We start from the raw sequence: 26,108 nt of genomic DNA on the forward strand, positions 1-26,108 counted from the left end.
ACAGCTGTTTTCTATGTGAATATGTGTGTGTGTGTATATAGTAAAGTGTAATTTATTCTGTGATCAAAGCTGTATTTTCAGCATCATTACTCCAGTCTTCAGAGTCACATGATCCTTCAGAAATCACTCTAATATGATGATTTGATGATCAAGAAACATTTCTGATTATTATCAGTGTTGAAAATAGCTGTGCTGATTCATATTTTTAAGGAAACTGTGATACTTTGCTCAGAATTCATTGATGAATATTAAGTTCAAAAGAATAGAATTAATTTGAAATAGAAATAGTTTATAACATGTTATTTTTATTGTCACTTTGATCAGTTTAATAGATCTTTACTGAATGAAAGTATTCATTTCCTTCTTTCTTTTTTAAATCTTACGCTAGTGTGTTTAATATATAAACTGTTTTAGATTGAACTTCCAGCAAAGACACTTCCTACATAGTGATAAATACTGTGATATAAGATCTCACCCCAGCTGTGAATATGGCTCCTTATTTTCATACCAGCTTCTCCTGAGTCTGTAAATGTGATGAGAAAGCAGGACTGGCTGATTCACTGGGATGAGTGCATTAGAGATCTGCTCCGGACACGTCCGGGTTACATCAGGGAGATGCAGTGCCATCCTGTCCCATTAACAGCCCAATAAATGTTTCTCATGCCCCACAGAATATTGGGAAGAAGATGACGTGCCAGGAATTCATCAATAACCTGGAAGGACTGAACGGAGGACAAGATTTCCCCCGGGAGCTGCTGAAGGTAAGACTCGAACACTTCTCCCAGCATTCCTCTGTGAGATCACGTGTGAAAGGATGCATTACATTGAAAATGTAAATCGGCTTCTCCAGATCCGTGAAGCCCGGTGATATTCCAGAACACACAATGCCTTCCACTTTCCCCTGTTTTCAGAAGATCATCTGATACTAATCAATCACCATCAACCTGATGTTTGTACACATGATACAAGTTCAGGACAAAAGCGCTCTTGACTTGGATTCATTATTAATGGATGCTGTTATTGGAGACCGACAGGGGCGTTTGGAGGCTTTAACTAATGCAGCAGGATGGTTAAAAGTGAAAATACAAATATATCTTGTGGGAATGCTGAATGCAATGATGTGCGATATCAAACTTGTGTGGCTAGAAGTGTCTGCGTTTACAATAAGACAGAGCAGGAGAGGATTTATTTGTTTTTCCTCTTTATATGGAGTTAATAGTTTATGTAAATTTTCCGATGTTGAGTTGTGATCGCAAGTAATGCTCACACAGATTTAAATGTATGCATTTGGCAGATGCTAATCGAAAGCTTTCGACATTACGTTGTTGTTTGAGCTACAGGAACAACAAAAGTTGCAGTAGATCAGGGTTCACCAATCTCGGTCCTGGAGGGCCGCTGTCCTGCAGAGTTTAGCTCAATTAAACACACCTGAACCAGCTAATCAAGGTCTCACTAGGCATACTAGAAACTTTCAAACAGGTGTGTTGGAGCTGGTTGGAGCTAAACTCTGCAGGACAGCGGCCCTCCAGGACCGAGATTGGTGAACCCTGCAGTAGATCAACAAAAATGAATACAAACTGTTATTAAACCATATTTTTTTAAAGAAAAAATTAATGCCCTGAATTTAATTATAATCCACAAATATAACTTGTAATCAGGCCCGGGGTGGGTAATCGGGAGAATTCCCGGTGGGCCGCTTCACTTTTGGGCCGGTCGAGGATTTTTTTTTTTCCACATTTGTCACGTTAGTTACATTAGGCTACACACGTTCCGCATTCTGACACCGCAGCGCGCAGCCTCTGCATGGGTTGTACCATGTGAAGGAGTTCTCCCCTTCCCTCCTATAGAGTTGGTTGGGTCCATAGCCCGTCTTTTCAAAAACGTTTTCTCAGGTAGGCTACCGCGGCACCGCCTACCGATAGCTGGGCCGGCCCTACCGTAATGGTACGCGTCAGGGAGGATGGATGGGAGGAAGAGGCCAGGAGGTATGGAAGCTTGTTTCCGCCACAGAATAAAACATATTAAAAGATAATTGCGACTTTTTATCTCACAATTGCGAGTTTACATCTCGCAATTCTGACTTTATTTCTCAGAATTGCGAGATATAAAGTCAGAATTGCGTGAAATAAAGTCACAATTGCGTGTTATAAAGTCACAATTGCAAGATATAAAGTCAGAATTGTGTGAAATAAAGTTGCAATTGCTTCTTATAAAGTCTAAGTGAATTATTATTTAACCTTTATATTATTTGTTGAACCATGGTAATTAATACAAACTACACAATAGTAAGAGCTGAACTGTTGCTTCATTTATCCAATTTGGAAAAAGTGCTAATTTGGAATTCCACCATGGAAAAAGTGGGCCGGTCTTGGGCCTGAAACTCCCGGGCTGAAAAGTGGCCCCACTCTGGCCCTGCTTGTAATTTATTAAAAGCATAGGAGGGTTAAACACAGGAGAAGCCCTTGTTATTAGCAGCACCGGTGGCCGTTGAGTGAACTGCAGCTTATTGCTCATGAGACCGAGTGTGATTCAAGACCCTGATATACTCTCTGCGGAGGTCTTTTTCATTCTTTGCTTAGAAGTAAAAGAATTCAGAAATACCTTTACAGCGATATACTGTTAACAACATCCCGACGCCGTCAACGCTGCTGAGAGCGACGTTTAGATGAACGTGAATATGTGCTGTGTGCTTTCCTCAATAACAGAATAAACACAACAAAAATGACAGCGGTGAGAAAACAGCAGTTCAGAAAGCATCTGATCATAGCGATGAGGATATGTTTGCAGCAGATCTGCGATTCACCGGCATCATGTCGACAGATGAGGTCATTCAGACTACACTGTTATGAAAGTTTGATTATAAATTATAATTAAGACTGTAGACTATATAGATCTGGCTATGTCAGACTATAGTTTGAATCAATTCCTTTTCTTTGCATGACACATTACAGTACAGAACGGCTCGTTCTGCGTTATCCTGAAGAGGCTCTCAGGAGATTAAACATCACATCCTTTAGATTTTCCCGGCAAAACCGGCCCGAATCCTTCACATAATAATCAGTCTACAGGCTTTCATACACAACCTAGGAAGTCTGGGAAGGTCTCGGGTTTTTTTGTTGCCAGAGGATGCTTAGATATTGCCACTTATTTCGGCACATGGTCAGAATATTGCCATGACCAAGTAAAACATGTAGGGGTTTTGTTTGAGCTAGAGCTGAAATTTGATAAGCAGATTAATGCTGCGGTTAAGAGTTGCTTTTTCCAGATTACGTAAAGCCTATTCTGTTGAGAAACGATTTAGAAAAGGTTATTAATGCCTTTGTTCGGTCTCGCCTTGTTTTGTATGTGGGGTCCTGTCAGACCATCACGCTTGCAATTAGACTGCTAAGAGAAGTCATCATACACTCACCTATTTTAGCTTCTCTCAGGGATTCCTGGATAAAATATGAAATTCTGCTGTATGTTTTAAAGCAGTGCATGGGGTAGCTCCTGCTTATGTGTCTGAGCTAATTGCTCTTCATCATCACCTAGGTCTTTACGATCAAATAATGAGTCATTGCTTTCTGTCCCTCGATCTGATTTAGAGTTCAAAGGCACCCGGCCTTCACTGTCGCGGGTCCGAGGCTGTGGAATAGTCTGCCTCTTGAACTAGGAGAGATCACATCTTTAAATGTTTTTAAAGCTCGTGTTAAAAATGACTTCTTGTTACTCCTACGCCTTTGAGAGGTTGGGCTAGCATCTGGATTAGGAAGTTGTATGTTGTTTATGTGTTTTATGCTGTTGATTGTACAGCACTTTGGTGCAGTTGTAAAGTGCTTTATAAATAAAGTAAAGTGAAAGTAAAATTTCATTACAAACTGTTCTCAATAAAAAAAGCAATTCATTCCTGAAAAGTCCTACATATAGCCCCTTAAAACCTGCATATGTACCTTCTAGGGCCACTCAGCACTACAGTATGTTACTTAAGGTAATATCATTTGTCAGTTCTTGACGAAACATAACACGAGTGTCCAGATGAGAGATTAATCGTAAATGCAATAGCCAGTTATTGGAAGGCTATTCAGACATCTACCGGAAACTTTGATTGATTGTGCCCTTTTTTGAGGTGGTTTGATTCTCAGTCAGATCTGTGGCCCTGCTGCTACACTATCTTTGTCCCATGATGCCTCTGCAATGTCCGGTGCTGGCACAGCTCAATCAGCTCAATCAGCAACAGGCCGAAACTGCCCGCATGGACTCCAGCTCCAGTGTGTGTGAGCTGCCAAAATCAGTGCGCATAAATAATTAAATACCCCCCCAACGACCAGCTCTTCCGGATAGTGCACCTCCGCCCCTTTCTGTCCCGCTTTATTAAAATGAAGACTCTTCACACACTAACAGAATGTGTATTGCATGCTTAATAATTTGGCAGTAACTTCAGTGCGCACTTTATATGACGTTATGTAAAGCTGCACCAAAACTGAGTGCCCTTGCCGAGCGTCTGTCGTGACTGTCCTCTGCCAACTCCACGAGACGCCTGCGTTTATGAGCCTCTCATGGCCTGATCGCAGGTATCGGAGAGGAGAGGAGAAGAGGATGAGGAGAGGAAGAGGATGAGGAGAGGAAGAGGAGAAGAGAAGAGGAGAGGATGGAGGAGAGGGAGAGGAAGAGGAGAGGAGAGGAAGAGAAGAGGAGAGGAAGAGGATGAGGAAGAGGAGAGGAAGAGGAAGAGGAGAGGAAGAGGATAGGAGAGGATGAGGGAGAGGAAGAGGATGAGGGAGAGGATGAGGGAGAGGAAGAGGAGAGGAAGAGGAGGAGAGGAAAAGGATAGGAGAGGATGAGGAAGAGGATGAGGGAGAGGAAGATGAGAGGAGAGGAGAGGATGAGGAAGAGGAGGAGAGGAAGAGGATAGGAGAGGATGAGGAAGAGGATAGGAGAGGATGAGGAGGGGAAGAGGATGAGGGAGAGGATGAGGAAGAGGATAGGAGAGGATGAGGAAGAGGATAGGAGAGGATGAGGGAGAGGAGAGGAAGAGGATAGGAGAGTTAAATTGTGACATATTATTACAATTTAAAATGACTGTTTTCTATTTTAATATATTTTAAAGTGTAATTTATTTCTGTGATCAAAGCTGGATTTTCAGCATCATTACTCCAGTCTTCAGTGTCACATGATCCTTCAGAAATCACTCTATTATGATGATTTGATGATCAAAAAAACATTTATTATTATTATCCATGTTGACTTTTTTTTTCAGGATTCTTTGATGAATAGAAGGTTCAAAAGAACAGCATTTATTTGAAATAATACATCTTTACTGTAACTTTTGATCAATTTAATTCATCCTTGATGAATAAAAGTATTGATTTATTTTCTTTCCCCCAAAATATAAAATAAAAATTCTTACTGACTCCAAACGTTTGATGTATAATAGTGTATAATGTTGCAAAGGTTTCTATTTCAGATTAATGCTGTTCTATTTCTTTCTATTCATCAAAGAATCCTGAAATAAAAATGTAAATAACTGTTTTCAACACTGATAATAGTCAGAAATGTTTTTTTAGGATCAAATCATCATATCAGAGTGATTTCTGAAGGATCATGTGACACTGAAGACTGGAGTAATGATGCTGAAAATCCAGCTTTGATCACAGGAATAAATGACACTTTACTATATATTCACATAGAAAACAGCTTGTTTACATTGTAATAATATTTCCCAATATTACTATTTCAAATAAAATAAATGCAGCCTTGGTGAGCAGAAGAGACCTCTTTTAAAAACATTAAAAATCTTACAGATTGAAAACTTTTGAACGGCAGTGTATGTCTTACTGATGTTAGTCTCAAGAGTTCTTGTAATGGACGCAGATTATCTCGTCTAGTAGGGCTGCAAGATTCTTGCTAAAATGTAAATCGCAATTTTTCTCCATGGGAACTGAGATCACGATTCTGATTTTTTTAATCAAAATTTATTGCAATCAAGTACAAAAAAAACAACAACAACAAAAAAACAAAGGACATTCAGTATAATAAAGTACATGAGTAACAAAAAATAGTCTCTTTTCTTTATTTTAGACCCCTTATTAAAGTGAATTATTTTAAAGCTTTATGTTGTTGAACATAAGAGAACATTAACATATACAATAATAAATAAAAATAACTAAATAGAACCTGTGCTTTTTGCTCCAATTGGCACAGAATGTACATAGTACTTACATCTACTGTGTTTACGGGGATACTCGACTTGGCATTTTGAAATATCTCTCTGTTTATTTGGCCATTTAAGCGCTCAACCGGAGACAAAGACTGCGTGTCCGTGTGGCGCTCGGAGCGCACGCACAGCTTCCTGTCAGTATTCAGTTCTCTTTCACGACTTATCGCGCTTTTAATATTTCTTTTCAATTTAAAGCACATTCTGCTCTTTTCTTTATCTTTCATTCATGATTTGTTATTAATAACTTTAAACAGAATCTTCAACTGAAATCTGGGCAGATTATCAAAAATACGACACATTTCTAGGACATAAAATTGTCTCTGCGGCAAAAGTGAAAGTAAAAGCACAGCAAAACACCCGTTTCAATAAAAGGATATATTAAAGTTTATATAGCCTACTTTTACATTTTCGCTGCTGTTCTATTGGCTTGAATCCCAGTGCAGGAGCTGTAGGTTACACTTTACCACAGAAACGTAAGCGGTTAGTTGATTGCTGTGGTGAGTCGTGACACTCGCGAACAGCACTGAACACGCACTTGAATATTATTATTATTATTATCATACACTTTCATTAACTTCGGTAGTACAACAAGGGACTTGTAATTGGCTGCTTTTTCTGCAGAGAGCCGATCCCTGTTGATGTGAATTTTTTTTATCGTTTGTTGGTAAAGGGTGAGAGACCTCGCGAGCCATAGGTTCCGTTCCCAACCACTAGTGTACACGAATCAATAGATACACGTGACCTTTCACGAACTGCCGTGAGACTGGGCTGGTCTGACAGGGTGGGGGGCGTGGCATCACGATGGTAGCTTTCCATAGTGATGTCGGTCAGCCATCACAACCCTATTTTGTTATTGTGTGAGTGTGACCAATAACGCGTGAGTGCAGCATGATCTGAATGCAGGGAAATACACGGAAGTGAATCGCCATCATTAAGAAATGAGATCGCATTTATGTTTGAATCGAGATCGTGATTTTTTTCCGATTAATCGTGCAGCCCTATCGTCTAGGATGAGTTAGTTCAGTGCTGTGGAAAGAAGCATCTTTGACAGTCGTGCCTCGGTCATATTGACGGGTCAGACCAGTTTATGAAGATCTGAGAGTGCGAGGTCAGAATCATTGAAGTTGTTTTCAGCCCATTACAGTGACACACTCTGAGGACAAGGTCAAGTTTTTCTCTAGTGTGAGTCACTGTCTTGTTTTCTGCAGTGATATTATCTCTCAGGTTGATTACCTGCCAAAACTCAAAATATATTGATGGCTTATATTAATTATATAATATCCTCTCATATTTCTAGGCTGGCATCTGAAGGAAGTCTGGTAATGGCAGACTGAGTCTCATAGCGCCAGCAGCACCTTCGTAGCAGAACTTAAACGATTTAATTGCTGTCAGTGCGCAGACAAAATTACACTGCGTTCTAAATAGACACGACCAGCACAACAGGTGATCACTCTCTTGATCCGTCTTTTTATAACCCGCTATGATAATTGATGCATGCAAATTGGTGGTAGAAAGATATGGATTTTTTGATGGCCCATACCAAGATTTTAAAGAGCAGGGTGGCCGAGGCTGCTTGCTACATTTAAAGACCGTAAATAACACATGCTGCTATGGAATTACATTTATTTTACATAATACTTACAAAATTAGAAATAAAAAATCTTCTTGTTTGTGTAATCCTTTTGTTATGGAAGCTTGTTTTCATATATAATGCTCGCAATTGCGAGAGAAAAAAGTCAGAATTTAGAGTTTATTTCTCACAATTCTGACTTTATAACTCGCAATTGCGATTTTATAGCACCCAATTCTGAGATAAAAGTCAGAATTGTGAGATAAAATGTCTCAATTACCTTTTTTATTTTTTATTGTGTGGCGGAAACAAGCTTCCCTATAGACCTTATGTGCCAGAGAAACGAGGGCGCCGCCATCTCTAGAATATTGTCTTTGAACTTCCGTTTTTGCGGTCGCTCTGTATATCTCTATGGCATCGCTGTCCAGGAGTAATTAGCTCTTGAAGTGGATTTACTTAATGTAAAGTTAACGAAAGTTATCATGAGGATTGTAATGTTTAAAGCAGATGTCTTATCAAATGTCAGTAGACCGGGAAGATTTTAAAACGAGCCATTCATTCATTATATGCAAGATCGCTGTGAAAATACAGACCGGGAGACCAAAGACAACGAACGCAGCGCTGAAAAGGGGCGGAGCTACATAAGGTCTATATTGTGGTATTTTCACAAATAAAGAAATTCTTAAAAACGAAGTAAACACCGTAACCAACACCAACATCATATTTTCACAAATAAAGACCAGGTCACCCTAATTTTATATACAGGACAAAGTGAATATAACAGATAAATACAGATACAGAATCAGATCAATTCAGCACCACAGAGACGCACAGCAGCAAAAATGTTTAAATGCAACCAAATCCATTAGTAATCGGATTGACGGCTCAATCGGACTACTGATTCTGAAAAGCCTTCATGTAAACATCCTTATTGATCTGATTGAGCTCGATCCGAATGAAATTTCTATTGGATTGAAAGGGATGGTTTATTCATTTTCTAGTCCGATTGGGAGAACACGAAAACACTTGATCGGATTGAAAACAAACTGAAAGGACTGCGTACAGTGGGTCTCAGTCATGAAACATTCGTAAATATACGAGTAAATATGTGAGTGATTTGCACGTAAAGAGACATTCCCGAAAATTCTTCTCCTGATTCACAAATACTTCGTAAACGTCAGATTTGATTGTGAAATGTGTGTGTGGGTTAATGAATTCCAATCAGTCGTAAATGGGACGCGCGTGCACGCTCATTCTTAATTACCATAAATCCCGCCCATTAAATCAGACTGACAACTATATATGGGCATCATATGACACGAAACGAAGGATTTCAACATGTCTTCTCAAAAGCGAACGAAGAAGAGAGATTTCTCTGATGCAGAAATTGAAGTTTTTATTATCAGAAGTTCATTCAAAACGCCACATTTTATTTTCAAGCGTACATAGTGGCGTATCAGGTCCTAAAAAAAATTTTTTTTTAGGTAATACCTAAATGCTTTAGGTAAAAAATCTTGGCAGCATATTACAGATGCAGTTAATGGAGTTTCATCTGTTAATCGAGCAGTCCCAGAAGTGAAAAGAAAATGGTTCGACATGAAGCTTGACTGCAACACTTGTGACTTGTGGACTTGTAAAAAAAAAAAAAGAATAAACAGCTTGAATATAAAAATAAATAAAAATAAAATAAAAAAAGACTTGCGGACTTGTGTTCCGTTTGCAGATGCTATTACTGGCTCTCATAATAAAAGTAAAAAGAAAAACCGTATGTAATTACTATATATAATATTTTTTCAAAATGCTGTGTAAATATGTACCCGATTAAAGTGAATTAAAATGCAGCCTTATTAATGAGCAAAACGTTCAGATGTTAAACGCACTATTTACGCATGGCTGGGAGCAGGTGTAGATTTCTTTCGTACCAACTAACATTTGGGAAATACGAACATTTTAATGAATCCGAAAATTTACGCCAGAACCACTTTACACACGATTTACACAAAAATTTGTTCTGCTCGTGTTTCATGAATGAGACCCAGTATGTGCAATGACGTTGAAATAGCGTAATGACGTATGACGCGCTGAACGAGCTGTTCATCCTGCAGAATAAAGTGTCATATAAATGAGTGTCCCGTCATTGGTTTTGGGCGTTTTTACTGCGTGATAAAACACGGTACAACAACGGTCATATGCTCATTATCCCCAAATTATGACCAGAAATGGATAAATATTAATCCTACTGCTTAAAACAAACAAAAACCAATGTAGAAGATGGATATTATGCGCAAACAGCAGGAAACTCTGTATACTCAAGCAGTAGCCTATACCCACTCGCACATCGACCTGATCACATGTTTAGCGTTCATGTAAACACTACATTCAGAATCATCAATAGGAATGAATTCAGTCCGACTGAAACAAAAGCATGTAATAAGCATCTATAAGCAACCAGCTAAAAGAGAAAACCATTCCACAAATGCCAAATCGACAACAGTGTCACGTTTGCAGAAATAATGGTAAATAATCCTTACCTTTAGCAGAACAGCTTTTTTTAGACTTTGTGTTACCGCCTTTGCTCACAACATTAGCTGCTGCTTGAGTCGTGTCGTTTGAGGCATTATTTCGCTGCTAGTGCCTTCTGCTGGTGATGCCGATCGATGTCTCTGTCTTTTCTTGATTTCGAATAAATTTTTTTTATCTTGCTGGTACTTTTTGAAGGGTAGCTGTCGTGATATATTCTCTTTTTTTAATTTACGTTTCACACAACCACTAATCTGATGCTGCCTGTCCATTTTGAATTTAATAGTATTGGCGGGCTCCACTCTGACTGGGGGGAGGGGGCAAATCCACTGTGACCTGACCCAATCGCAATTCTTTATATGCATATATTTTATAATTTCTCTGTATATATTGTATCATTAACTGTTCATTTTGTATCTGCATCTCTTATAACTCTATATCTCTTATAGCAAAATAATACAAAACAACTATTTTAAAGGTTTAGTCATTCTCTAAATCATCTGGTGCCCTCCTATTGGCTGGTGCCCCAGGGCACTCGCCCAATCCCGTCTATGGATAATCCGGCCCTGAATAAAAGAGTAAAAAGCTAATTTCGAGGTTTATACCTCACAATTCTGACTTTTTCCTTGCAATTCTTCATTTAAATCTCAATTAAGAGAAGAAAAATCTGAATTGCGAGAAATCTAAACTCGTTATTGTGATAAACTATCAATTACGAGTTATAAAGTCAGAATGGAGAAATAAAAATACTACAGGTTTAAATGTTATCCAAGTCAAATGTTATGTTTAAATATCTGTAACTGTAACTGTAGGGCTGTAACTGTCAAAATAAATTTCACACACTTATCGGCCAAACAGAAAACCATATTGTGTTGTTAATAAATAAATGCTAAATATCAGTCAATATAACGCCCGTGGCAATATATTAGGTCAACCACTGACAAAAATCCATTTCAATAGTATATTTTCATGTAGTTGGAGAGCTCCGCCCACAGTGAGATCTCACTGGTCTTGAACTTTCTGAAGCTGCAAAGCCTTGTGACTGACTGTGACTTTGCTACTTCATGCTGCATTTGGCATTTAATGAGGACAAAAAGATGACTTGACGCTGGCAACTCGTCATGTAGCGCCTGGTAACAACATGGTGAACAGTGGACACTCTCCATCCCGCAGTTAAGAGCGTCTGATATACTGAAATAAAGCACTTCAGCTGATGCACTCTAATTGAATGAAATCTTTATAGGGTCTGTTTCCTGCTGACCATTAAACTCACCTTACTTTATACCCTCATTAAAGCGGCCCGGCTCAGTGTGACCTACAGGTTAATGGGCAGCGCACATGCAATTCAGATCTTGATCATTCAGGCATTGAGAAAGATTCAGTCTAAACAACGGTTTGGCCACTTTCAGAATGACATCACAGAACTGGTTTTATTAGACATCAAGTGAAAGCATTACACTGTTGCTGAATGTCTACATGCGGCTCAAAGTTGATGAAGACATGCATATCCAAAACACTATGCTTCTCAAAAATCTACAGGAGAGCGTGTTAGTGTCTGTATGCTCTATAAAAATAAAGCCCTTGAAGCGGTGTGGACCTGCATGTGTAGGATGAGGCGCTGGCGGCAGTCGAGCCCGTCTCAGAACACACACAGACGGGCGATCCACTGATGCTCAGAATAAACCACCGTTCGCTCGACCGGTTTATAGCGGGTACATGCCATAAAGCAGTGAGTGATGCAATCACACACTAACAACACAATAAACCAGTGCAGTTTTGTGAATGTCACAGCTGCTGTCATTTCTCATGAGAAATATCATTTAATCAACACACTGCCATCAGGTCCTTGAGGTCAAAACTGTAGAGCATGGTGCTAACAAGGCCAAGGTCATGGGTTCGGTTCCCAGGGAATGCATTAACTTAACAGTTTTTTACAGCTTATATATATATATATATATATAATATAATATAATATAATATAAATATAATATAATATAATATATATATATATATATATACACACACACACTCTACCATTCAGTATCTTTTGCCCAAGACTGCATTATGTGATCAAAAATACAGTAAAAACAGTAACTGTGAAATATTATTACAATTTAAAATAACTTTTCTATTTGAATATATTTTAAAATGTAATTTATTACTGTGATGGCAAAGCTTAATATTTCTTATTAATAAGTTTTTGCTTTTTTTGTGGAAACCATGATACGTTTAATTTTCCAGGATTCTTTGATGAATAGAAAGTTCAAAAGAACAGCAGATTTTAAAAAATTTTAATATACACTCACCTAAAGGATTATTAGGAACACCTGTTCAATTTCTCATTAATGCAATTATCTAATCAACCAATCACATGGCAGTTGCTTCAATGCATTTAGGGGTGTGGTCCTGGTCAAGACAATCTCCTGAACTCCAAACTGAATGTCAGAATGGGAAAGAAAGGTGATTTAAGCAATTTTGAGCGTGGCATGGTTGTTGGTGCCAGACAGGCCGGTCTGAGTATTTCACAATCTGCTCAGTTACTGGGATTTTCACGCACAACCATTTCTAGGGTTTACAAAGAATGGTGTGAAAAGGGAAAAACATCCAGTATGCGGCAGTCCTGTGGGCGAAAATGCCTTGTTGATGCTAGAGGTCAGAGGAGAATGGGCCGACTGATTCAAGCTGATAGAAGAGCAACTTTGACTGAAATAACCACTCGTTACAACCGAGGTATGCAGCAAAGCATTTGTGAAGCCACAACAAGCACAACCTTGAGGCGGATGGGCTACAACAGCAGAAGACCCCACCGGGTACCACTCATCTCGACTACAAATAGGGAAAAGAGGCTACAATTTGCACGAGCTCACCAAAATTGGACAGTTGAAGACTGGAAAAATGTTGCCTGGTCTGATGAGTCTCGATTTCTGTTGAGACATTCAGATGGTAGAGTCAGAATTTGGCGTAAACAGAATGAGAACATGGATCCATCATGCCTTGTTACCACTGTGCAGGCTGGTGGTGGTGGTGTGGGGGATGTTTTCTTGGCACACTTTAGGCCCCTTAGTGCCAATTGGGCATCGTTTAAATGCCACGGCCTACCTGAGCATTGTTTCTGACCATGTCCATCCCTTTATGACCACCATGTACCCATCCTCTGATGGCTAATTCCAGCAGGATAATGCACCATGTCACAAAGCTCGAATCATTTCAAATTGGTTTCTTGAACATGACAATGAGTTCACTGTACTAAAATGGCCCCCACAGTCACCAGATCTCAACCCAATAGAGCAGGGGTGGGGAACCTTTTTCCTATCAAGGGCCATTTACAATTTTTTAACATTCTTTAAGGGCCATTGTAATGAGCAGGGGCGTTTCTAGGTTTTAAAAACATCAGGGGATGAGCCCGAAATATCAGGGGCTGGTGGTGGGTAACAAGATAACATGATTCGATACAGAGAATAATGTATATTTTAGGCCTATATGCAGGGGGGCAGACTGGTTAAAAAATTCCATCCTGGCACTGAAGCCGCACCAGCCCATATTACCACACACACACACACATTCAAATGTGAGGTAGTTAGGGGGGTTCGGGGGCATGCTCCCCCGAGAAAATTTGGATTTCTCGGACCTACATATGTGCATTTTAAGGTGTTTGAAGGCCAACATTTTTTGATAACAATAGCTTTAAAAACATGTCAGTGGGCAGTAGCATAAATTATTTGTCAAGATAACAGATTCTTAAACATGAGAATGAGGATAAATGTTGAAATGAATGATCCACACTACAAAATGGAAATGCAAAATGTTTCTGCTTATTGTTGACAATACACAATCACATATTCCAAACAGGAATGGCCTTAAATGAGAAATCTTTCAAGGATTATTTTGCATAGATGTAAACTTTTTAGCATTAAAGATTGGTTTCAGCAACTTGTTTCTTTCTTGAGTTAATCAATGTTTTTGGCACTATTAAATCAGTTCAATTAAATTTCAATTGTTCACTCATAAAGACAGTCACTTGTCACCACCTACTGGCTTAATGATGCAAGTTGTGCAAACACAGACAAGCGGTGTGATACAAACTGTGAAAAGGCTAATGCTGGTGAAACATTCCAACACATTCGAGGACCTTATATATATAGGCTACATATCAGAGTTAAATAGGAATACATTGTAATAATGTTAATCAAGCAGCCTAAATCACACGACTGCGCAGCAATATTTAAGCTCATTATACAAAGGAAATAATGCAGATCTAGACAAATTGGGTTGGTTATAGTTAAAATAATTTTTTTAGTCGGCCACACATTCCACTTGCTGTCGGCCACTTTTAGTCGGCTACTCATTCCACTTTAATACGCAAATGACAAAACGAAAGTAAAAGCAGCAGCCCCTCGTGGAACGACTACCACACACATGCACACGCAACACACACACGCACACGCAACACACGCACACACAGTAAAGTCCATGTCTGGTCCTCCGCTGTCTTCGTTCCGATCCTTTTATGCGCCCCGAAGCTGATCAGTGAGAAACTTGAAACCGATGCGGCGCCCAGGTGACTCATTAACTCTCGCGCTACTGGCCTCGCCCTGCTCTCACGGCTCGTGGACTCGTGCTGCTTGCCACTTTGTCTATTTTGTGTTTTCTATAACAGGAAAAGTAATTGCTGAGATTTTTGTTTCTGAAGTTTTTTTTTTTTTTTTTTTTTTTTGGGAGGAATTGACTCGCGGGCCGCATTAAACTGTTTCGCGGGCCGGTTACGGCCCGGGGGCCGTACGTTCCCCACCCCTGCAATAGAGCATCTTTGGGATGTGGTGGAACGGGAGCTTCGTGCCCTGGATGTGCATCCCACAAATCTCCATCAACTGCAAGATGCTATCCTATCAATATGGGCCAACATTTCTAAAGAATGCTTTCAGCACCTTGTTGAATCAATGCCACGTAGAATTAAGGCAGTTCTGAAGGCGAAAGGGGGTCAAACACAGTATTAGTATGGTGTTCCTAATAATCCTTTAGGTGAGTGTATATGCCAAATGTATACATGTCAAATGTTAATGCCAAATGCTGCATCGTCTCTCTCGTGTGAAGAACGTGAGTTTTTTTTTTTTTTTATGATCCAGAATCTTTGGGTATGTTGCAGGGATGGAAATTAACTTTTTTGTCCACCGGCCACTGTGGCTGGTGGATTTCAAAATCTACCAGCCACTCAATGTTTTTACCAGCCACTTTCTTGTTTTTAACCGACAATGTGTAACTGCATGTGAAAATTAATACTACAAGATCTACAATACTTAAGCAGTTTATTTAATCTCAAGTCTCAATGAAATACTGACATTTTCTCTTTCTTTCTTATACACACACCAGGCACACTTTTCAACAGGCCCATCCAAAACTTTTCTTAAAAAAAAAAACAACAAAAAAAAACGTTTAATATATTCTATTTTTGTCAAGAACTATAAAAAAAATCGTCAATAAGCTCATAATTTGTGCTAAAATAGTCTAAATGTTTAGTTTTAAAAAATTTAAAAAGCTGGTTGTGTCTATTTTGATGTTTCTGCGCAAATTCAGCACACAGTGAGGTTCGGGTTTGTTCTGATCAGAGCATGTGAATGGAGAGCGCATTTCTGAATATTCCACTCCGCTCGCTCATTCCGCAGGGTCGCTCGCTCAACTGAGTCTGGCTCGAAAATATGTGGAATAAGGGCTGCCTCCGACTTTAAATTTTTTTTATAGTCGACTATTAATTGTTCATTTAAGCCATTCGTGGACAAATCGCCCCTGTATATTATTTTAATTATGCTACTTAAATAGGCTATATAGCCTACACAGGATAATGAGCGTTTACGTAATATAGCCGCACTCAAGCGCACGACCGCACGCTTAAAGCTAGCCACAAAGAACCGGTTAAAGTAATGATTATGAATGTGTCTAAAATAGCAAGGAGACATTTTAATTATTTATTAATAAACTGCTGTTTTCTTTGGCGCTGCAAAGATGAAGTTGACAATGCGGACTCGCCATGAACGCCAGAGAGAAATGCACATTTCATATGGATTTCACAATCAGAGAGCTTATTTCTTTTGGTTTTGAATATTTTCGTTTAAAAGTAGACATTTCAAGCTTTCTATAATAGCCTATATTTCTAAAATCTGTGAGGCACAAGCTGAGTTTCGGCGCCCTTCAGTTCACGTGCAATGCAAGTGATCATGCCTTTTTACATTGTCTGCTATATATTTTCTTCTTATTTATTAAATACATTGATCAAAATTAAGATACAATTTATACAAAACGAAAATCTTTTAAAAAGAGACTTTCTACAAAACAAAACTCAATGAAGTGGTCAAAATCATGTCTTACATGTCTTGTCTCCAGACATATTTGCGCATCTCATGATGTATCATATCCTTCTCGGCGACCAGCGCCGTTGCTAGGAGGGCGCCAGCGCCTCTGCCTCGCGAGTGGATGATAGCCCTGAAGACGCCTAGCAATGGTATACCTTTAGTTAAGTTATACCCCAAGAGTCTTCGTAGCGCACTAAGAGACAACGCCAGGTATGATGCGTAATGGAGATTCCAAAGCGCTCTTCTTTGGTCAGAACCATGGAGAGCGATCGCGGATAGGTCCGTCCTATGCACCGACACTTTTTAAAATGCAACAAAATATTTAAAGAGCACCAAGCTATTAAAATCTATATTATACGCACAGATAATATAACGGTATATTAGTCAGTAATTTTTATTAGGTTAAACAGTGATTGAATAACGTTTTTAAATTAAGGCCCACCCACAATTGGTCTGGCCCATCCAAAACTGAAATCCTGGCGCCGTGCCTGACACACACAATCTTCTGAGGCGTGTTGACGACATACCGAGCAGAACTTGTTTCGTCGTAAACTAACCAATTGCGGGACTCCCCATTGTCTGCTTTTCTCTATCGTTCTTTAAAAAAAAAAAACGTTTTTTGACCTTCACCTCTTTGTCCACTGGCTCCTCCTGAGATGTTTTCTCTGCAGACCTCTTAACGGCTGCGATGTAACGCCACATTTTTTTGAAGGTGTGCCTCTAAAAGTGTCCGCTATCCGTGTGAAACAGTATGCTATTTTTATTTACCCGCCACGGTGGCCGGTAGGTGAAACGAGTTTACCCGCCACAACACAAAATCACCCGCATTTGGCTGGTGGCGGGTGCTAATTTCCATCCCTGGTATGTTGTAAAAACTGCTTTTAATTACATGGCTTAATGAGTGATTCATTAGTTCTTACTCAGATTAAGATGTAAGTAATGTGAGCTTTATCAGTGGACCGATGAATGAGCCGAGTTTCGTCATTTTCGATAAATTTCATCAATTTATCTCATCAGCAAGAATATCAGTATTTCAGTAACGCTGTTCTCTGGAGGCGGTCACCTTCCACAACTAGATAAAGATCACATTTAGATTTCTCAGAAAAACATTCAGCATATCAGTCCTCCTCGAGAAACCTCCTGAAGACAGTTAGTGCGTTCACATGCGAACCAGAAAGCCAGTTTAACCGCTTAAGAATGAAACGTTTACATCTACACGCTCTTTGCAAACGGCATGCGCTTGCATGACCACATAAGCACATTATGAATCCTCCAAGCAACTCCCTGGAAAGGAGACTGAAAAGCACAGAGCAGGAGACTCCTGAAGATTTACACGTAAACCAATAATTACAAAACTGAATCAGTAAGGCAGTGTTGTAAATCACGATGAACAGGCCTTCATCAACACTGGCGCTTCACGTTACATGCCATCAGTCCAACCAGACACAAGTAAAACGCATCAAGTGGCAAGTGCGAGTAATACGTTTCTGGCCAGCTTGCACTTGTGCAGATTTATTTTATATACTTCTGTAGAAGTTAGCTTTCACTTTTTCTGCTGATAATGTATATTTGAATCCTCTTCAGTGGTGTAATAAAAACACTTTCTATATGCACGGGTTCATACCTCTGAACTCCTATCAGCCATAGAAGAACGAAAAGCATCACAACATTGTGTTCTGTGATCCTGACGAGCGAGCTCAAAGGTTTCTCCTCTGCTTGTGCAAAGCAGCCGTTGTCTAAAGATAGTCTCTGCGATTTTCCATCTAATATCCAGTAATTAATCTTTTGACCTTTGATTTAACGTTTTATTTTCAGACAGACGAGCTGTGCCATTGCCTGCGTTTATAAACCTGATATCAGACAATCTTGCCGCGAAGACAAACAATCTCTATTAAATGACACACTTGACACACTTCTGGACCAGCGGGACGATCAGAATCATTCGGATCAGTTATTGATCTCACCAAATCAATGTGTTTATTAAAGCTTCTATCAAGATATTAAACTGTAGTGCAATAGAGACAACTACATAAGCCAGGAAGATACAATGGATGTCGTGTTGAAAAGGTTTGTGTTTCTGTTGAATTCATCGCAGGTCAAGAGCTTGGCCAACACCTTCAGCATTATGTGTGTGTGTTGAGTTCAGCTAAAATAGGTCTGATAAGAATAGAAGCGTCATACGTGTGTGTTGTAGAAGTGATCGGTGTCTGATTACACAGAGGCGTGCTGTCAATCATCTTTCTGTTTCAAAGCCAGACTTCAGGCAAATCCAAAGATCCGAGGGTCTTCAATATCCCCGGACTCGATCCCCGATTCAAACATTACCGCCGTTAATCCTCGTCAACTGGTCAACACTTCAGCTGTCTGCAGTACATTATCCGTTTATATTCATATATATTCGGTATGGTTCTGAATACTAAAATGAACGATTAAAAATGCCACAAATATGAACTATTCCAACAAATATTAAATTAAAAACAAGCCATATTGCCTTAACAGGGATCAGATAAAAAGTAGTTTCATATGTATAGTTGGATACGTGTGCAAAAAGAGTAGACAAATATATAATCCAATAAAAACAAGATGTTTACATTTCTTGAAGAATGTAAGTGATGCCTGTGTAAATGCCTGAGTTCTCAGGTTGCATCCCAAATGACGCACTATGCACTTATGCATTATGTACTCAACTGTGTAGTGTATGGATTTAATACAGTAATTTTGTCATTCATCATGGAGTCTGAAGCCCCTCCCCCTGCTCTGCTACGTAAAGCGGTGACAGTCGAGTGCATGAAGTGTCCAATATTCCACACCTTGTTTTTTACGTTAATTAAGTGCTTCATCCGGGTGTTTAAAGTGTGCACTTTCTATGTGGGATTTTCAGTGTGAACACTACTCGCACTCTTAAACAACGTCTTAATGACTGACCACAGTCAAGAGCTCAGAAGAGTCGGTGATACTCTGGGGTCTCATTTATAAACATAGCGTATGCTCAAAACGGGGCTGGAAACGTGCATACGCCATTTCCCACGCAAAGGTTGTGATCAATTAAAAACAAACTTGACGGGATAATGTGCGCACCTGCAAGTAAACTCTGAGCCGTGCGCACCAACGTTTTGGAGACGGATCAGTTTGGCGACACCGATGGTGATCTGAGGGACTGATGATGGAAAACCACTTTAGATCCTCTTTATGAGTCCTAATAAGAAATACAGTGCATGCTCACAATAACAGTAAATAAAAGAATGAGTTAAAACTGTTTTACATCTGATATACACATTTAGATTAAATATGCCATTCTCATTAAGCACTTGAATTACAGACAGTAAAATCATTACCGTGAAGTTACAAAAAAAAAGTATATTCTAATAAATAGAAATGCTTGTAGTGGATGCGATGCTTTTGAACACTTTTCCTGTGGCGTGCTGTTTTAATGTTTTAACTACAGCGAGGATTGCTCAGCGCATGATAATAGCAGAACTCGTATCTGAGAAAATAGTTTTGCACAAATAGTGTTTAATAATGCACAATAAGGCCTATCTGTTTCCATTCAAAATATAAAGCACTTAAAAATTGTGCTTTAAAAGATTGAAAAAAACTAAATGAATTTTAGCATTGTAATGTGACGGCACATTGGCACCTCATATTTGCCTAAGTCTGAATATGGTTTTCCGTATGCCCTTTTTGACGTTTGACGTAGACTTTTAGGAAGGATCCTACGCACAGTTTTATAAATGAGACCCCAGGCCTGTATCTCTGGACGGGGCTCAGGTTCCTCCTTACATGGTGGAGGATAAAGCTGAGCTCGCATAATACGTCCACTGAAGGATGACAGAGGGATCACATGACCTTTACAGACTGACACAATGCTTAATGCAATAATATTTCGAGCTAGGGATCAAACCCCTAAACTTATGAATGAGCAGCTGTAATAAAGCAACACTAATCAGCAAACCAGGCTCAGCTATGGTTAACTTGTGTTAGTGACAAATACACAAATACATGGAAATATTCAGTGATGCTGTCCGTCTCAAGAACACAGTCATTAATCAGCAACATGAAACTTTAATGTGACTATGGTAGCAGCGAGGAAATATAGAGGCAATCAGTTGTGACGTACATGGCTGATCATCGTGACTCCACTACAAACAAGGCTTTAATCATAAACACAGAAACATTAAAACTGTAAATGACACTGAACAGTCCGCCACCAAATCACAGTATGTGACTAGAGCAGATGAGAAATGAGATATTAGAAATATCAAAGCCGACTGCAGGAGACATGTGAGATATGAGAGAAATGCTCCATGTGTACGGTGTGTGCCAATCAACTGGAGACACGAAGTCACACAGTTACAGACCTTCACAGTTACAGACACTGAGGCTTTCAAGTTTATTTGTGTCCACAGCCATAGTCCTTCAGAAGAGACGCTCTTAACAAACCTCAGTGTTTCTGCCCTTAAATCAGTGGAAAATGCCTCGTTACAAGAACTCTTGAAGAGAAAACCTTATTAAATAGTTTGGCATGCTCTTCTAATATTTTAAAGGACAAAATAATATTTTAAAGGACATTAAAAAAACGGTTTCAGTGCTTAATAAAGCGATAAGCCTTGTGACGGCGAGGTTTACAGTGAATTTAAAACAGTGTTATTAAGCCTGATGCAGAGCAAAGAAACCTCTTTAGCTGTTCACTGGAAACCTCAGCTTCACAGAGCTTATTGCATTTATAAATCGGTTAATCAATAAAAAGATTAATATTTTCTGCAGTGGCACAGTAATACTGATGTCATGAGGTCACAGGTGTGTGTTTGAGCGCGGCTCAGCCAATCAGAATCAAGGACCAGAACTATCTGTTTTATGTGAAAAACTTGCAAAATGTAATCTGCAATGTAGTGGGATAAAACTAACAACATGCATGTAGAGCAGCCAGAGAGGACACGTGCAGAGCTTCATGGCTGAGTGTCAAGGGCAGTACGGCTACAAATATCAGGCCTTTTTAGCACAGGCTGTAAAACGTCATGCGGTGCGACTCCCTAAACACTTAGGGGTCATGACGTTCCTGTTTTGTAGTATATTGCTTGATGCTCATGTCTAAAGATTTGTGCACAAAATACAGTTTACAAATGTGCAAAGCATGCTTCTTCTCCACGCTCACCCTGATCCGCTGTCAGGAACACTGGATTGAGTGCTCGTCTCGACTTGCCAGTGGCAGCAGGAAGGGAATGGCTTGGGTAAAGGCGTCTGCCAAATGCATAAATGTAAATGTAATACTGGACGGGCTATGGAACCGATCAGTTAAAGTGGGAGTTGACGTGTGATGCTAATATCTGCCACAGTGGGACGGCGCAGTGCGGCGGACGTAGCAAACGAGTGATTTTAGCAGCTTGGACACATGATATTTTTGGAAAACGTGGTATTTTTTATAGTAGAATGACCTCTTATATGGCAAAAGATCAACGGAATTTGTTTATTATTGATGTTTATCAATTACCAATTCAGACACATTTAAACAAAACAAAAAATTACCTATGCCTTTTAATATATTTAAAAGCTATATTCTAGGGGTGTCCCCGACTATGGATTTTCATAGTCGAATCAGAATCGTCAAGTCTTGCCTATAGTCGACTAATAGTCGAATCATGTGTAAGGGGGTTGGGGGTGGGGCTGGGGGCGGGGCTTTAACGTTTCAAAGTGGCGATGTACAGAAAATCACACAAAGATATAGAAGAAAATGTATAAAAACATTTTGGATCAATAAAACTAAGAAATAACATAAATAACTCCAGAAAGGCCACACTGAAGACAGCATTTGCATTTCACATGCAAATCAAATTAAATCGGCTAAATCACCTGTGCGAGCAGGCTCTAAGTACAGCACAACATCGATGCACTGAAAAAATAAACAATTAATTTACTAAATTAAATTAGAACAGAATATACCTTTCTAATAAATAAAAATACAAAACAAAATAAATCAGAATCAAGTCACAAGATGAGGAGCAAATGTGTGCAAAATGCCTAAAGTGCAGGGGAACATATATTCAAAACACAAGCCACAAATAGTTAGATTAGATAACCCTGACAGATAAATAAATAAAATAATATAAAGAAATGATTAAAATAACGATAGTAGCCAGAATTTTCAACTTTATAAATGCTAAACTCAATAAATGCTAAACTGGAGTGGCAGTCTTTTTAGCTAAAAATGTTCACAGCATCCAAAGATCAAATCAGAACTGGCTGAAAAGTTTTGAAATCACTTGTTCTGGGTTCATCTGCTTATCTGCACATAGTATGGTTTCTTAATAAAATGTGTACTGTGTACATGAATTAAGCCACGTTAAAGTGCCTTTTAAGCGTTTTAAAAGCTTTTTTCACGTTAAGCATTTTAGAATGTCCCGTGGAAAACCAACTTGTTAACGTTGGCCGGCAGAAGTGCGATCATGGTTTTCCTGCTGCTAAATCCAGCCTTGGAGAATATCCTTTCTGATGGTGTACATCAGGGCTATTCAATTAGCTTCATTCGAGGGCCGGATTATCAAATCGAAAAGTTGAGGTGGGCCGGTGGGTTGGTTTGGGGGTTTAGCTTATTTATTGAAACATAACAATTTCAATAAATAAGTTAAAGTAACCCTAAAAAAGTATGGTATTTACTTGGAAATGTGGTACCCAATAGTATGCAGATATATAAAACCATAATAAATAAAAAACTTGATCATTTACAGCTGTGTACAACTATTTTTCTTGGAACAAATAAATAAATTATACAAACTCATAGCTGTTGGTGAGAAATAATAATTATTTTATTTATAATTGTTATGCTTAAAATGAAAATATTCTGACAGTGAGACTTGATAACCACAGGCTACTCGCTCCCACTGTATAAAAAATGCCTAAACACAAGTTAAAAACTATACACACCTTTACAAAGAAACTGACATAATTTCATAACAAACATTAATTATATATTCCTCTACTCACCTAATAAATCTAATGCAATATAAATCACTATATTTATTTATTTATTACTACATAGTATTCAATATAAATATTGCACATTTCTGCCCAACCATGGTAAATTACTACAGTAGGGCTACATTCATGGTAAATGTTTGTAGGGTGATTAGGGGATTAAAGTCTTCTAATTTTGTTCATGCCACAATGTTTCTCCTGCTTTCCTCATCAGTCTTGTTGGGAATGTTGAGGCTGTTTCATCTGATTTAATACTAGTTAAATCATCGAGTGATTTGTGGTTTGTAACAGAGAGGTTTCTGTCGAACTGAAACGCTTCCCACTGGTTGTCGCAACGCTGTTTAATAATAGTGTCCGGGACCGGGAGAAAACGCAACTATTTGTTGTTACTGTACTGACCGAGAAACCGCTTCAGATGATTCAGCGACGGAGCGGTCCGAATGAATCCGAATAGTTTTAGACCGTTACTGACCGGCCACTTTGACGCTCTCTCCGGCGGCGGTGTGAACGCGCATGCAAGCGCGTTTAGAAAGAATTGAACCAAAAGAATGATTCATTCACGAATGATTGGCATCGCTGGTTTAGTCGACATAAATTCAGGACACATATAATAACTGCTGAAATATTCGCACGTAAAACGTTTCTCAGGTCAATCGGAGCGAGTATCAAACTAAATTTGTCGCACCGCCAGGAAAAGAGGAGGAGGGAGGTAGGTGCCGTCGGGCCGGATGGAGATGATTGGTGGGCCGCATTTGGCCTGCGGGCCGCCAATTGAATAGCCCGGGTGTACATCCACACTTTAATTTTCTTATCCCAGACATTGTTAAAGATTTAAATCCTTGCCGCCAAGACGCTCCTCTGTCGGTCACGGATTGAAAGTGAAACTTAAATCTGTCACGGGGTGTTTTGATTTATTCACGCACGTTAAAAAAATATTTATTAAAAGCTTCTTTCTTTGCACATTTTTATATACAGCATTATCATAATAGGCTGAATATTAACGTATTGACAGAAAACCGGCAGTTCTGTGTGAAATCAGACATTGAGCGCCCTCATATAGCCAAAGTGGCATGATCCTCGTTTCATAACACCTCTGCGAAGATTCGACCGTGAGATCGGTAGTCGAATCAGGCTCCTCCTATCAAAGCATCGAATCTTCGACTATTCGGGGTCACCCCTACTATATTCATGATCAGGTGTTGAGTCTTACAAAGAGAAGAGTACATTTCTAAGAACTGCAAATAACTACTTTTGTTAGACATCCTGTCTGTTTTTAGTTATAAATAAATAAATAAATAGTGTCTTTCTGCATAATTCATGTAATTAATCGCTTAAGTTGATGGCCCCAAAATATATATAATATATCAGCCACTGTGCTATCAAGATACTGACACGTGAAATAAACCAAAATTATGGCTTAATTATACAAATAAGGCTGTGCAACCATTAATCGTGATTAATCGCATCCAAAATAAAAGTTTGTGTTTGCATAATATGTGTGTGTGTACTGTGTATGATTATTTTGTATATATAAATACACACACACATGCATGTGTATATTTAAGAAAAATGTGTTATTTATATATAAAATATTTATAAATAATATAAATTGTGTATATATATATATATATATATATATATACACATGCAAATATTTCTTAAATATATTCATGCATGTGTGTGTATTTATATATACAAAATAATCATACACAGTACACACACACATATTATGCAAACACAAACTTTTATTTTGTATGCGATTAATGGTTGCGATCTGCAGTGTCATGCGCTCCACGCTCTTCACCCTCACTGGTGGCAGATGCTCTAGAACCACACAGCTACACTCATACATGTATTTATAGATCAAATCAACACTTTATATCCCGCCTCTAGTCCCAAATTACATTCAAATGTCAAGTTGTTGTTGTTTTTAGAAGTAGAATGTGCATTAGCTGATCTGGCCTTTAACATGTTTGTTTCTTTCTGTACGAGTTGATATTAAGAAGCACAAAATATCTTAGCATTGTAATCTTAGGAAGTCACTGGCCAAGGTCGTTATGAATATGAAATGACTTGATGGTCGTCGCCACATCACTGCTCATTTACAAAGTTCATATAACTCAACTTTGTTGCATTGCCAGAGGTCGTTGTTGCTCATGTCTCCTCAGAACACAGACTTCCATGGCTGTGTCTCTGTAGATCAGTGTCAGTGTGAACGCCTTTAATGAGAGCACAGGAAGGCTGATGCGCTGCGTGACATGGCGTCAGTACCAACACAGTCCAACATTCACACTTGTCAGGCACTCAATGCAAAAAACAATTGGCTTTAATGAGTGAGTGAAAATACAGAGACGTTCATGAATCTTGTTTTTGTGTTTTTACTTAAAGATATCGGAATTACCTTCCAAAAACGGGGCTTTTATCTCCGGCACATCAGTCAGAGAAAGAGGTCATGCTACTGTAAAAACATGGTCCTGGGTCGTGATGTCAGGATGTGTTCATCATTTGA

General features: G+C 39.0%; 1 protein-coding gene across 6 annotated transcripts in view; it reads left to right on the forward strand.

The window, feature by feature from the left end:
- psd3l (pleckstrin and Sec7 domain containing 3, like) overlaps positions 1-26,108 on the forward strand; it is a 127,234-nt gene that overhangs the window by 66,994 nt on the left and 34,132 nt on the right. For all 6 annotated transcript variants that reach the window (XM_079862232.1, XM_079862233.1, XM_079862234.1 and 3 more), the window contains one exon: positions 672-761. In XM_079862232.1, the coding sequence (XP_079718358.1) occupies positions 672-761 (90 nt within the window). The remainder of the gene's footprint in view (positions 1-671; positions 762-26,108) is intronic.

Source organism: Squalius cephalus (genome assembly GCF_949319135.1).
Source record: "Squalius cephalus genome assembly, chromosome: 24".
In the NCBI taxonomy this organism is placed as follows: Eukaryota; Metazoa; Chordata; class Actinopteri; order Cypriniformes; family Leuciscidae; genus Squalius; species Squalius cephalus.